Genomic DNA, 15,423 nt, shown 5'->3' on the forward strand with positions numbered 1-15,423 from the left:
GGGGTAGATGAGGGCTGTGAAGTTTTCCTGGTCTCCTTTAAACTGAGGGAGATACATAAACATAGGTCCTGGGAGAAAAAAAACTGGGGGGGGGGGTGCTGAGCACACGCACCCCTCCCCAGCAGGTAAGTCTGGGGGGAAGGGGTGGGGGGGGAAGAGACTGCGGGGAGGCAGAGTGGGGCTAGGGCAGGGGCAGGCCCAGGGCAGGGCACAGGACAGAGCTGCGGCTGATCTGGGGGGCTCAGGGAGGGGGTGGCAGTTCCTGCCGCTGCACATACCCTGGGAGGGCACAGGGGCCATGTGCCCCCAGAACTGCACGGGGCAGGGCAGACTGCTGCTGTAGGCTGGGGCTGGGGCTGGTAGGGGCTCGGCCATGCTGTGCTCAGGGTGGGTAGTGGCAGTGCTGGGAGCAGGGTTGGAGGGGCTATGGCAAATTTTGGGGTGGCTGCAGCCCCCCTCCCAGTGCTACTGCCTGCCCTGAGAGTAGCCTGGTCCAGCCCCTGGCCCCAGCCCATAGCTGCAGCCTGCCCTGCCCCACACAAACCTGAGGGCACATGGCCCCCATCCCTTCCTGGGGTGCATGTAGCAGCAGAAGCCGTGCCTCCTGACCCTGAAAAAGCCATCTGTGGCTCAGTCCCATGCCCCACCCCACCCTGCCCCAGCTGTGCAGTGCCTGCCCCTCTCCTAGCCTCTGCCCCAGCCACACTCCCTCTGTCACCACTGCACCTGCTCTCCTCCCCACCCCTGCTGCAGCTGCCAGAAGCCTGCAGCCAGAAGCCCTTGCTGTGCTGCCACTGCCCCACATTTGGGGGGGTGCCCCCCCTTTTGCTGCCTATGTATGTGAGGTATTGATTTGCCAGGTGGGGTACTCCAATGTGAACAGGAAAAGACAAAGAAAACTGGAATGAAGTTCCTGTAAGAGTGTAGACTTTACTGTGAGGTCACATAGGGTGGCAACTGACATTTAAAGTGCAGGAACAGAATTTGGATGAATCTTTGCCTTGGTTGGCTTTAAAATGGCCACAGACACACTCAGTGTACCACAAACAGCACTTTAATTTTTATTTCACAATGGGATTGCACACTATTAACAGCAGAAAATATTTTACATGCCAGTCTCTGGGAGCCACAACAAACTTTTTCTAATCTCATTCTTATCTACTGTTCTCTTGAATGCAATTTACCACTTCTTTTGGGAGACAACATCATCTAACATCTCCCACACTTAGGCTATGTCTTTGCTTACCTATCTCTGCCAGCAGAAGGCTCTGGCTGTAGCTGCTGCTGCCAAGATGCCAGCGGTTGTACACAGTGGGTGTGTCTACACAAGAGGCTTTACTACGCTTTAGACTAATGCGCAGTAAAGTGTCGCTGTCTACATGTGCGCTGGATGTATTGTGCATTAAATTAGTCTAATGTGCCATTTGCTAGTGCCAACTTGTACAGATGCTAGATAAATGACACATTAGGCATGTGTAGATGCTGACTGGAAACAATTTTGCTCCAGGCAGAAGGGGGCCAGGTGCATGTTTGTGGGTGCAGTTTACTGTGCCTTATTTTACTGGACAGTAACGTTACTGAGCATTAATGCATGTGTAGACATAGCTAGTAGGGTTGTGCAAAGCAGACCCTATTGGATTTGGATTCAGATTAATCCTGAATCAGGAACAGTGATTCAATTACTTGATTCAGATCACTGTCCCTGATTCTATTCAGCCGAATCCGAATCTGAAGATTTGATGCTGATTTGGAGAATCAGTGATTCGGATGTAGACACAGCTTTAAATGTTTTTTCTGCATATCTCAAGGTACCAAAGTGGCTTGTAAATACTGCGATGCTGGGGCGGATGGAGTGTCCCACAAGAGCGCGGTGGAGTGGGGCCCTCCATGTGCTCAGTGGTGAATCCAGAAGTGGACCAGAAGTACTTCCAGTCCACTTCCAGGTCTGCTGGGGAGTGCACTGGGGGGGCCTCCCACACCTCCCCAGCTGGGTGATCAGCTGTATGGAGACCCCAGGTGCCCCCCCCAGACCCAGGAGGCACCAGTCATGGAGTTGTGGGTGTGCGGGGTGGGGAGGCGGCCCCAGCATGCTCCCCGGTGGACCCGAAAGTGGACTGGAAGTGCTTCTGGTCTACTTCTGGGTCTGCTGCTGAGTGCACTGGGGAACCCCCCACACTCCTGTGGGACGTTCCATGCACCCCAGCATCACAGCATTCACGAGCCCCTGCTACCTAGAAGTATGTAGAAAAAACATTTAAAGCTGTCTCTGTCTGAATTGCCAAATCTTACCGACTCAATTCCAGAGGGTTCCAATTTGATTTGGAGAGATTAAAGGGTCCTCTGATTTGATTTGGATTCAGAGATTAGGCCACCGACTCGGGACAAATCTCCACCGAATCAAATCGGGGCCAAAGCTTCGCATAGCCCTACTGCACAGTAAATATGCAAATATGTATATGGTGACACTTTACTGCACAGTAGATTAGTCTGTTGTACAGTAAAGCATCTCATGTAGACTCACTGACAGTTGGTCATTGTGGAGCTTTTTGTCTGAAGCTCTACAAACTCCCAATGAAACTTGCTCCCCTAGCTTGTGTGCCCCCCTGCATCCCCTAGCTCAGCAATTGGCCATGGAAGGACCCTAGGTGTGCCCCCAAGACCCAGGACGTACCAGTTGCTGAGCCAGGGTGGGGCATGGGGGGACCCCCTGTGTGCTTCCTGGTGGACCTGGAAGTGGACCAGAAGTGCATCCAGTCCACTTCTGGGTCTGTTGCCGAGCACACTGGGGAGCCTCCCATGCTCCTGGAGGACACTCCATGCATCCCAGCATCGCAGCATTCATAAGCCATCTGCTACCTAGAGGTGTATAGAAAAAACATTTAAAGCTGTGTCTATGTCCGAATTGCTGAATCCTTCTGAATTTCTCCAAATTGATTCGAAGGGTTCTGATTCCATTTGGAGAGACTAAAGGGTCTTCTGATTCAATTCAGAGATTTTCCCACTGAATCAGGCTGAATCTCCGTCTAATTGAATCAGAGACTGAAGCTTCACACAGCTGTAATAACTAGTGAAGCACTTCCAGCAGGTCTACATAGCTCCATTCAGCAGCTGTACAGCCCAAACACAAATGGCAGGAACTAACTGCTGCAGCTGCAGTGGTCAGCAGATGAAAGGGTGTCTGTGTATGCCCGGCTCCATTTTGCCAACATAATAACTCCACTGCAGCTGGTGGAGTATTACTGCAGTGCAAGGGTGTGTGTGGAAGGGGTTGGGGGAGGGGGGGAAGGGTTGTGCATATGCATGTCATCTGAGAAGATTTTTCTGAATTTTCTGTTGTTAATTTTATCCAATTATTTCTGGATTTACTTTGTTAAATCACACAAAATATTTCCTGTTCCTTCCAAGCTTGTATACCCTCCCACATGATGATCCAGGTCCACATTCAGGTGGTTACTTACTTATCCTAGGAATACATATTTAGCTCTTGCAGTCTTTCCTTATATCAATCCTTCCAAGTCCCTGGTTATTTTTCTTGCTTTTTTCTTATTTCTTGCTTTGATCTTATTTTTGAACACTGATATCTGGAGTGTACCAGCCAAAAATAAATAACCAGTATTTCCTACATTTATCTCACAGGTTCTTCCCCCCCAACCACCACAAATTTATATGGTGAGTGAGGATCCAAAGCCTTTAATTCGGCAGCCACTACAGGGCCAGGCAAAGGTTAACTTGGCTCCTGTAAGTAACACCTGACATTTCCCCTGGGTCAGCATAATCTCCTATAGGGAGGCAGGAGGCTGAGGGGGAGGGCTGAGGAAGGGACTCTGGAACCTGCTCCAGTCAGTGGTCAAAAATGGTCACTGTAGCAGAAAAAAACAGTTTATTTCCTATTTTGTTCCAGAAATTTGATTGTAAATAGGTTGCACACTGCACCAATGAAGGAACGTACACATACACAAGAGATCTGGTTTTTCGGAGGTACCAAAACCCCACAATTCCAACTGCAGTCAGTGGAAAGTGTGGATGTGCAAGGCTTCTGAAAATCAGTCTTTAGTTTCCTGGTATCTTCTCTTTAGTCCAGGTACAGACAGTACGCTTTAAGCAATCAGAAACCAGTCAACCCATAACTAAACAGAAGTTTGGCACACTTAAACTGGTCTAAAAAGGGGCAGAACCTGGTCTACAGTAGACCTGGACTGATGTGCATTTTAACTTAATTGATTTAGTTGAGACCGGTGCATCCAAGTTCGGTACCAGTTCCTCTACTGATTCAAGTTAGGTTGCTGTGCACTGGCATCCCAGGCTCCTTTGTAGACCCCCACTAGTCATCCCTCTCAGGAGAGTGCACTAGCACTCAATCTGCTCTTGGCTACTCTGACCAAATGCCCAGCTGGCCCTGCCCCCGGGTTGTTACAGAACCAAGTCAGCACAGATCCTTTCCAGCACAGACCCTTTCCACAGTCCCACCTCCTGCCTCTGACCAGTTGTTAGCATTCCACCCTCCCCCTGCCACATCATCTGTCAGCCACAGGCATCTTTCAGATGCAGGTAGGCAGCGCGGGGTGGGGGGCAAGGAGAATGCTTGCCCATGCCCACCAATCCAGTTCAGCTCTGTGGTGCTGTCCCCACTCATGGGGGCTCTCCTGTACTCAGTGTCACATCTGTGTGTACACTGTGGGGTGCTCTGTGGCAGGGTTCACGCAGGGACACAGATGTCTCCCTTCTCCTTCACCTCCCTTCCCCCACATCCCATGCTGTTTACGTGCAGCTGACAATGCAGCAGAGGGAGGGGGGAATACTCGCCCATGACAGCAGCCATCAGGGTGGCCCAACTGCTCAGCAGCATTAGGCATTCTCCAACAGGCTGGAGAGCCCATGGGGACTCTGGGAGATGTGCAGGAGCACCCCCAACCTGCTGCTCTTGGCCAGTGCAGGCAGCCTGCATGCCTTCTCCCCACCAAAGGGCAAATGTGTATTCTGTTCACTACCAATCTAACTTATGCTACTTATAGAAACCCATGCAACTTTAATCGATTCCACCTCAGGATTTTTGAATGTCTGTACCTAGCCTTAGAGTAGCATTCTTGTCCCCAACCCTTGACATTTTAGGGAAGGGACAGAATAGGCTTCAGAATTCAAGGCCCAATCCAGATCTGCATTTTATGACTCTGCTTTTTTAATCAAGTTATGAAACAGGAGGAGATATTTTGCATTTGTGCCTACAGTATGAACAACTGGTGAACACACTTTCAACTAGTATTTGCTCAAGTTTATGACATACACACACACCCACACACACCTATCCTCCTTAGAAAATACCCTTTCCTTTATATGTGTACTTTCTTGTTCATATTAAACACCTAATGAACATACAAATTACTAAACAAGTAAGACTATTATCAGTTTGGGACCTCTTTTTCATTATGTGAACATACACTGGGCTTCCCTAAGCATTACCAGAATACAAATAATTCATTGGTTCATCAAATTAATTGATTTTAAGTCAGGAAAGATTAGCTCACTTGTTCTAACTTCACTAACAAACAATAGTAAAGAAAAATAATTGAACTGGACTAATTTCTGTAAAACACCAGTGTTCTAAAACTTAAAAGACTGAATGCTATAGCAAAGAATCTGTCCACTTGAACAGATGAGCTAAAACTGGCTACTGCCAAGCTAGTAATGAAAGTGTCACAGGTTTTAGTTTGGGGGAGCATCCAGCATTTCAGATGTTTCTCTAAATCCCACTCAAATTTATCCAATGCTCTTGAATCTCAGTGACTACACATATTACATGCATTGCAGTGCAAGAAAGGGCAAAAAATGACAAACGAACACCCCAGACTGTAGCTGCACTGTACAAAATACCAGAGGGGGAGCTGCAAAACTGACAGGAAATTTCAGGAGAAAATGCTTTCTCAGAAAATTCTGACCATGTTATTTCTGGTTCTGACTGAAAATAGCCCATGAAAAATAGTGTTCTTGAGACCTCAGCAACTTATCCTCCAGTCCTGTGGGTGTGCTCCAGGAAGGGGGTTGGCCAGATGGGAGGTACCTCAGGGGAGGCACTTGGAGCTTGGTAGGTGGATGGGCACAGTGAGGTGGGTGGCTCAGTGCAGGAACACCACCTACTGGTTCACCACAGCTTCCCTAAAAACCTCATTTGCTAATGCTGTGATGTTTGATATACAGAGCCATCCCTAGGGGTGTGCAAGGCCCAGGGCATATCAGCCTGTTTAGGGCTCGGGGGGGTGAAGAGGGGGTGGTGAGCAGCCAGAGCCAATGGTGCTCTGCAGCAGCGGCGCATGGTGGCCACAGCGGGGCCTATGTGGCATTGACTGTGGGGTCTCCCAAAGTGCGGGGTCTGGGGCGGTCACCCCAATAAGCCCCCCACCCCAGGGACTGCCCTGTTGATATACTTAGAAATTTTGTCTTGCCAAAGACAAATATGATAACTGTACTCCCCTCTCAGATGCTTTGAAGTAGGAGTCAGTAACGTAAGACCTGTGGCTCTGATCTGGCCCATGGAGCCATCTGATGCAGCCCATTGATCCAATGAACTAGATCAGGGGTGGGCAAAATCTAGCCCATGGGCTGAATCTGGCCTGCCAGGCCATTCTATTTGGCTCACTTGGCACCTAAAAAATTTAGAAAATTTATATTTACCTGCTCCTGGCTGCCTGTCAAAGGTGACAGGAGACAGAAGCAGTAGGACCCAGGGGAAGCCAGCAGGACCCAGCAGAAAGGCCAACCTGGCCCCACCCCACTCCTTGCCCCCTCCCACCACCACCCCCGCCAACTGGAAGCCTCTGCCTGCTGGAGCTTTTACTGCTTCCCTGCACACCAGCTGGGTGTTTGAGCACCACATGGCCCTCAGCTGCATTCCTGGGCCTCAGGAGCACAGGACCTATGCCAGTACCCCAGGGCCAGAAGCAGGAGTGTGTGTGTGTGTGTGTGCGCGCGCACATGTGCGTGCATGTGTGTGTAATGAGGAAGGGAGTGCGTGTATGTTTTTGTTGTGTTCATAGGTTGAGTCCCACATGCACACTCCACCATACACATGAACCCATACCCCCTCACACTGTCATACATGCAGGCCCCCTCCCCCAAGAACATTCCCCCACAAACCCCATACCCACCCACAACCCACATATCCATACATACATCCACATGTTCCCTCAACCCATACCCATACCCCCAAACCTATCCACCCCACAACAAAACCCCCCACACCCTCCCCCACACCCCACATACTGCCACAGCTCCCCACAAACCTATACCCACCCCACCATACCCCCCCAACAATATACAAGAGTCAGACTTCATTGTAAGCTATTGTGCAATCACCTATATGTACTCTACACAAACACATGTAAATTAGGACAAAAATATTTTTAAAAATCAAATTAATAAATGTTGTAGATGTTTGATTTTTTAGAATATAATTTGGTATTTTTCTGTTTCTGAGATGGCAAAACCCCTTGTTGAAAGGAGTATTATGGGGGCAAGGGGAGGAACTTCTGGTTGCAAAAGTCGGAGGTTAGGGGGCAGGAATTCTGGTCACAAGATGGTGAACAGGAGACAAGGCACCTGTCAAGGGGCGGGGCTACCTATGCAGCCCTTGACAGCTTACCAAAACTCAGTAAGCAGCCCTCTGCCTGAAATAATTGTGCACCCCTGGGCTTGATCCATGGGGCTTGATCCATGGGGCTTGGATGCTTCTCCCATACCATGGTGGAGAGAAGTGACAATGGATGATGCCCAAGGATGACTAAACTGCATGTAAAAGTTCAATGGCCAATCAACCCCCCCTGGAAAGAATAGTGTACTATAGGACAGTTTGAAAAAACACTAAAGAAGAAAACTTGAAGATTGCCTCATTCTTATGCCTTGGTCATTATAAGCCTCTAAAAACAATATGCAAATACTGAAAATACCAGAATAACCCACACTTTTTCAAGCTTCCCCCTAGTAGCAAGAGAATCACAGAGTGCAGCAGTGTCATTAGCTCTGATTGAGGCAGTTGGGACCAGGGTTTGAATTACAGGGGAGCTTGGGGTGGGGAGTGCTGAGCCCCCCCATAAGAGATGAGAGCCCCCCCTGTAAGATTTGAAAACCATAACCTGCAGGTGTCAGAACTCTATGGGATTTTATTAGGGCATTTTGATGGTCAGCACAATTTTTTTTGCAGACCCCCACAAAGAGTCACAATGTAATTCAAACCCTGGTTGGAACTGAGAGAAGTGTTCTCCCTTGCATGCAAGGATTATAAATATTAGAGCAAAGCAGCCTCATTGATCAGTTTAAAGTGCCTAACATGTGTCCACTTAAATATCAAAGCTCCCCGTGTTTTCAGTGATGCAGGATTAAAACAAAAATGGCCATAGTATAGTAAGTTATACATACATTCATCCAGCTTATTTCAAAGGCAAAATATTTACTTTATTAGGTTTAGATGAAGATTTTTCTAAAGCTTCAATATAGGTTAAAAATGACCCGATGGATTTTTTAAACCATGAACGTGATTTCCCAGGTTCTGCTTATTTTAAGACATTTAAAAAATCATCATAAATAGAACAAGTTCTCTGTTTTATATCTTCTCACCCCTTCTCAACCAAGAACTCCTCCAATTATACTTGTGAAACAGCAATGATCAGAGGTTGGGAACCTACAGCTCATGGGCTAGATCAGGCCTGCCAGGCAAGTGCATCCAGGTAGAAAGGCAGTAGTATGAGCAGGGATGGGCAATGAGGGCACCAGTGCTGGCCTACAGGGCATGCCCCCAGATCCCTCACACGAGTCCATTCCTCTTCACCACCTGTTCCAGTTTTTCCCCAGCACTGTTTGCTGCTACCACAGTTCTCCCTGTTCACTCCCTTACTGCAGCCATCACTTCTCATGCCCTGAACTTTTAGCTTCTGGCAGTGTGTGGCGAGGGGAGTCAGTAGTGAGGAGTAAGGCACGGCAGAAGCCATGGCTGCAGTAGTGGGGCATGAAAGCAGCCCTTGACATTCAATAGGGAAGGCTGGGGCAGCAGCAGGCAGCTTGGAGCTTCAGCCAGCCAGGTTGCAAGCAGCAGCCTGTTTCTGGATCCGCTGCCTTATTTTGGCCTTCTGCTCCTTAAGGATTGCCAATCCTTTGTTTACATCTCTGGTATTCTGTTTGAGAATCAATTTGATATTTCATTTTGTCTGCAAAGCTAATTATAGAATCCATTTTTATATACAATTATTTCATCTTAGCCCAGTGGGATGACCTCAGAGTGGAAGCCATCTAAGTTTAGATCATTTTTATTTTTCATGATGAAGGTTCAAGGAATAAACATTATGAGGTGAGAGACAGGCTGCGTATGGGAGAGAAGAGGTATTCTTGAAAAGACAAGAATACCCAATTACCTGTGGGGGCACATTTCTTACAGAAAACCACTCTCTCTCCAATCTCTCCGTTCTAATCCTCAAAGGAAACTTATAAAACACTTCTCAGAGACGAACCTATGAACTCCACTTCATCAACCTCCTGGATACTAAAAATCATGGACTAAGTATAGACATTGGATTTATGACACATTATAACCTGCCTGACATCTGACTACCCAGGTACCTCTCCACTTTTCATCCCCCTTCACCCCCACACCCAGCCTGTCTCTCACCCACTGAGTCCTTAATTTATATCTTCACTGACTGCTTATCTTGTATGCATACCAGCCCAGCCTCTGGCTTCTTTACTTTTCATTCCATCCAGGAAGAGCATGCACCAACAGCAGAAATTTTCTCAGCCTGACGAAGGGTTTTTAAACCCGAAAGCTTGCTTATATTTTTTTCCCCAACTATTCAAGTTGGTCTAATAAAAGATATCAGATTCATCCAAAGAACCTTTTCTGCCTATGTCCTTAGACCAACACGGCTACAAACTATACCCCTGTAACATTTGTTTTTATATGGTTTGAACTAAAATGACTGATTTTTGATGTGTGCTTGCCTTTAACTATTAACATTCTGTACAATGGCAGTTTAAATGTTTTATTTTCAAATAAACAAGCAAATGGAGTGTTATTTCTGTAAATACTAACAGAATCATGCCCAAGCTGTGGGAGTTTTCAGGCTACAGCATGGGGATACCACACATTCTCTGTTTGTTTTTGTGGGTTTTACTATTTTAAATAGTATCTAGGTTTGGATTAGAGATCTTTTGACATTTCTGGCTGTTTCTAAGAAAACAAATAATTCAAACAGCTATGCGGTAAGATAGGTTGATTTATGCTAAATCACTATGTGACAACAAAGTATTCTTTGTGACACTTAGATACAATGCACTACTGTATATCTGTCAACTAGTGTCCTGCCACTGAGTTCATAAGAAATAAATACCAAAGTGGAAAAATGTTTACAGTCCTGATCCTGAAAGATATATATAAATCTACTCATGGAAATAGCCACTCTTTGTGGAACATGTGCTTCTGCAGGCTTAGCATTTAAAGCAACAAATGCCTGTCTCCTTAACTAAGAGCAAACGTGAAGAAAAATGCTAGATGTTATGTTCAGACTTCCCTTCTCAATATTTTCTGATTTTTAATTTTACTTATTAAGGGCCAAATCCTGAAATCTTTGTTTTGGTGAAACTCCCAATAGAGCAATTAAAGCTGCATAATACTTACAGAATGTAGCTCAGTATCTTAGTACAATGCAATTTTTTATTGTAATTGGCCACTATACCTTTTTTGAAGGGGAGGGGTGCAATGAATTGGTCTGTTCATGAATTTTTTTACTGTACTGCTATACACAGAAGCTGTCAGTACGTTTTATTTTATTTATTTATTCTAAATCCTTCTCCCTCATTTATTGTTTTTGGAAGTGATAATGTGTTGATTGTGTGTGTGTGTCTCTGTAAATGTTCTGGTCAAGATTTCTAGGACTAGCAGATTTGAGAGCCTCACTAACTGGGCAGAAAATTTCAGCTTTCTTAAAGAAGCCTAATTTTCTGAAAGTAGTCACTGAAAACCAAGGCTCTTTATGGTGCCCTTAGCTGGGTTCCTGAAATTGCTGGACATTTTGAAGAATCTACTTTCTTAAAAATAAAAATGATTTAAATGGATGATGACTCATTACTGCTGGTGAAATAGAAAGCTAACACTTTCAATTTTAATCTCTATGCCCCAGTAAGTTGCTCTAACTCTGTTTATGGATTATGTATTGAATATTTACATCTAATACTGAAACTGCTGAAGGCAAATGATACATTGTAAAGCAAACAGAAGCTGACCTTTGCATGTTTTTCCATCAGGCTGCAAGGTAAATCCAACTGGACAACTGCAACGTACCCCTGTCGCTGTATCCTTGCAAGTACGGTCACAACCTCCATTATTGACAGCACACGTTTCTGGAGAATGAAAGAGAAAGGCAGAGAGAGGGAGAAAGAGAGTGTAACACAACTTTTGGGGTGGGGGTACATCAACTGTTTTGTACAACAATACAAAATTACATAAGCAAAGCTCTTATGCTCATCAGGGGCTATGTCCTTCTTTAACTGATAAGCTTTCATAATCTATCCTCTTACACTCTGTTCAAAGAGGAAGTCTATATCAATTATATTTGGTCAGTGATTCTTGAACACAAAAGGATGAATTATTAAATATGAAAAGACCAGGTTTAAAAACAAAACTAAGTAGTTGTCTTTTAAAATAGAACCAAGGTCTCTCTCTGTTTTAGATCAGGTAACTTCTAGCCAAGTTTTAAGGTTTGTTAAAAAAACTGTTTCTGATGTTCTAATGAACTTTTTAAAGCAATGGAAAACTAAGTATACTCAACTTGGAAATGAGCATATGAAATCCTTAGTTATGAAAGAGTTAATGGAAAATGAACTACATACATCACTTTGACAAGAATCTACATGCTCAATCTGTTCTTACTGAACTACAAGCAAAAGGCATCTGGGTTTTGTCCACTTAAAGCTTTTTGCAAATTGAAAGGAGTTTGGAGTGGGTGGGAGGGCATAATTGAGGTCACTGAACCCATTGCAAGCTGTGTCATTGAAATTTCCCAGTGCTTGTATCATGTAGAATGGTGACTGGGCAAACAGAGGCAATACAAAGCTGCAATACTTTTTTTGCTTTTACATTAGTAGGCAATGACTTTTAGGTACCAGTCCTTAAAACAAAACAGAACAACACTAAACAAAACAAAAAGATCATAATCAACCAAAAGAAAAAAACCCCAACAAAACTCCTTCCAACTTCATTAAAAAAGTAATACCAATTGCTATTATATTTTTATATACATACAAAAAACCCCACACACATTCTTGAAACAGATAAAAGGGAAGAAAAACAATTAACTTTCCTTTGATCCACAGAATAAAGTGGATCTATGGATGCCAATTTTAAACACATTGTTCAGACCAACATATATCTGAAAGCTATTTGTTGCAGACAGAGGTAACCACCAACCATGTGGATCATAGATAACTGGTTATTCTGTCTACAGCTACTTTAAAATCCCTAGGAAATAGTCCACAGACCTCTTAATAATCTCTTTCTCAGTTTCTCCAGCAAGGTTCATATGAAACATAAAATAGTAAGATTTGCATTGTTCTTCCCATTTCACTTCCTCATGACTTTTCCTAAAGAAGAATTGTTAGTGCTTGTTTCAATTTACAGGTTCCTTTTGCTGCACATTCAGTGTGCATTACAACTGGACTTCGCAGTTAGGGCCTGGCAATAACAAATAGGACTGACTAGTGCTCAATATTCTTAGCCCAGTATGTTTATCAAAATATTACATGAACTATAACACATTTTATCTCTAAACTGATAAGCATTCAGGGCTCATTTTTTTCCTTTGGAGGTAGTCAGTCACTTCTTTCCTTCATTGGCCCCAGAGGAACACCATGGCTTCAAGACCTGAAGAATTTCTTTTAAACTTTATTGGCACAAACCTATATACAGTTTTAGAATGTGCTTCTGGCACTTATGTACATAGAGAAAGCCAGGGGATGGAGAATAGGGAAGTATGCATTAATAGAACAGAATAGAATTTATAAAATCACAAACAATTGTGAATTTATTAAATCACAATACATACAAATGTTACATTATATATACATGCATACTTATATTTATGCACATACACTTAAATATTTGCATATTTATACACACACACACACACACATATGCATATACATGATGTATGTGTAATTCATCTATATGAATACTGCCAAAAGTAATAGCTAGAAAGAGCACATTTGATGAACAGACTTAACTTTAAGCAAAAACTTTGATGCTACCATTTCGTATCAGTCAGACTAATTCTCACCTACAGGTAATTAAAAACCAAGATGACTTTTTGCATGAGTAAAGATTACGTATGTGAACAAAGATCTGAAGGTTACATCCCTAATGGTTTAGGTAATACAGGTTCTGGTGATCATTTTTCTATTTGACTAGAAGATTTTCTTATGTGTGTAACTGCTCACCTTATGTGTCCTTTCAGAGGACCAACTATCAAATAACTTTAATTATGAGTGGGGGGTGGCTGCGAGGTGGGGGGAGAGATTGGGTAATTTAAATTTTTTACCTCATTTTAGCCAGTGTATTGCATTAACTAGCAATTTAAAGGCAGAATGATTTGTCAGGGGCAAATAGTTAATGTTAAAAAACATGAAAACATACTAAAGATACATTTGGCATGGCATTGCAATGAATTGTAAATCTTATGTTAAAAGATTAACTATGATGCTTGAAGAGCCCTTTATTGCAGTTCTTCAGCAACAGATGAACATTATTTAAGCAGTAATATTTCTGCTTTCTGGATGACAGCCAATGAAAATGAATAGGCACAACAAAGATTTTTTTCCTCCATGGCATGGATGACTGGATCTATAGGGTATAAGGGTCAGTCAGTGAACAAGAGTTATTTCAATGTATAAATAGAACAAATCAAGCAAGCTTTTCTTATTGTCAGAGATGGAGTAAAATAAAGCAAGAAGACAATACCCTTCAGCTTCTATGGTGAGCCCAGTTTTCATAAATAGCAAACTTTAACAAAGTTTTGAAAACTCAGGATAAGAATGGAGGTGGTGACAATACCTACGACAACATAGATAACAGGAGATTCTTCCAAATACATAGCGTGAGAACAAATTAGGTACCTTAAGGCCATTGTGCAAAGTAGGGAGGGAGTAGGTGGGGACATTAAAAGCTGTATGGAATAGAACTATTTAAGATCATACTGAACTTTTAAACTCACCACAAATGGATCACATGATTGCTGACACCTGACCCCAACACTTTCAAAGCTGAGGATGCTAAATCAGTTTGAACCAATGTTCAATCCAGATAAAGGGCAGAGCTAAAATCCTTGGTCCCAAACCTGCCTTTTATAGTCTGTAGGAAGGTGCAGTGAGTAGTTTAGAATCTGGGGTAGAACCTTACATCTTAGCCATTGGTAGAAGTTTGCAGGCTGGGAGGGGTTGAGCATATCAGCATTTACAGCTGCCGTTGTCCCTGCTTTTGATTACCTCACCATAGCCACTGCTGTCAACTTTTTCAAAGTTTATTTGCTTATGTTTTGCTGTTGTGCCTTTTATACTGCCAAGAAGGGAGGGCACGAGCCTTGCACCCATTTAAGTGAGGACTTCTAGGGAACACCCAAATTAGGAAGCATTTGCGTAATCTACTCCTGGAAAAATTATGATGCAAATCATGAGGACCTCTTTTTTCTAAGGTGAAGATAGAACTTCTGCATAAATCCTTTATTGCCTGCCCCCAGAAAAACTCAGAACTACTCCCCCATGGAGAACAACATATATGGGTGTTATGACAGCATATTATGAGGGCAAATATTTATTTATGGCACTTTGGGAAAATAATATAGTCTTTTCTTAAGCAAAACTCAGGGAAGATATTGATTTTAAGAATCTTTAGAAGGTAGACAATAGAAAAAGGCAAACCATTACACACTGTGTCTCTACCCTATGTAAAAATATTCCAATGATTGCTGTAAGAACCACACCTCCAGTTATGTTAAGAAATAATACATGGGTCCTAAATAGTAAAAGTTTCCTCTAGAAAAGACAAAGCTGGTCCATGTTCCTTACCAGTCCACAAACAGTCTGCAAGATGTTATTTGGGGAGTTATAAACATATTAAGTTAATGCAGGGGTAGCTGAGAGGCCCAACATAACCAAAATGGCCAATTTAAGCTAGAATCAGAGGAGATTGTGCCTTTTACAAACATAGTTTTAGGTGAAATCTCAGGATATGCTAGTGTGAGCTAGCTTTGGACTTGGAAAACTATTGCCTTCTTAATTCTTCAAAAGAGGCAGACCTATGGTGCAGGACTGTAACTAGCAGTTTTTATGCCCTGGGCAGTGGCAGCAGCTGGGCTGGCAATGGCAGCAGTAGCAGCTGCCAAACTTATGTTTCCTCCA

The 15,423-nt window shown here is 43.7% G+C and overlaps 1 protein-coding gene across 8 annotated transcripts in view; it reads right to left on the minus strand.

Annotated features, from left to right (window-relative positions):
• The window catches only part of SCUBE1 (signal peptide, CUB domain and EGF like domain containing 1), a 365,618-nt gene that overhangs the window by 145,375 nt on the left and 204,820 nt on the right, over positions 1-15,423 (minus strand). For all 8 annotated transcript variants that reach the window (XM_090043750.1, XM_090043747.1, XM_090043749.1 and 5 more), the window contains one exon: positions 11,260-11,376. In XM_090043750.1, the coding sequence (XP_089899876.1) occupies positions 11,260-11,376 (117 nt within the window). The remainder of the gene's footprint in view (positions 1-11,259; positions 11,377-15,423) is intronic.

Source organism: Crocodylus siamensis, chromosome 4 (assembly GCF_052110815.1).
Source record: "Crocodylus siamensis isolate JL-2025a chromosome 4, ASM5211081v1, whole genome shotgun sequence".
NCBI classification, from domain to species: domain Eukaryota; kingdom Metazoa; phylum Chordata; order Crocodylia; family Crocodylidae; genus Crocodylus; species Crocodylus siamensis.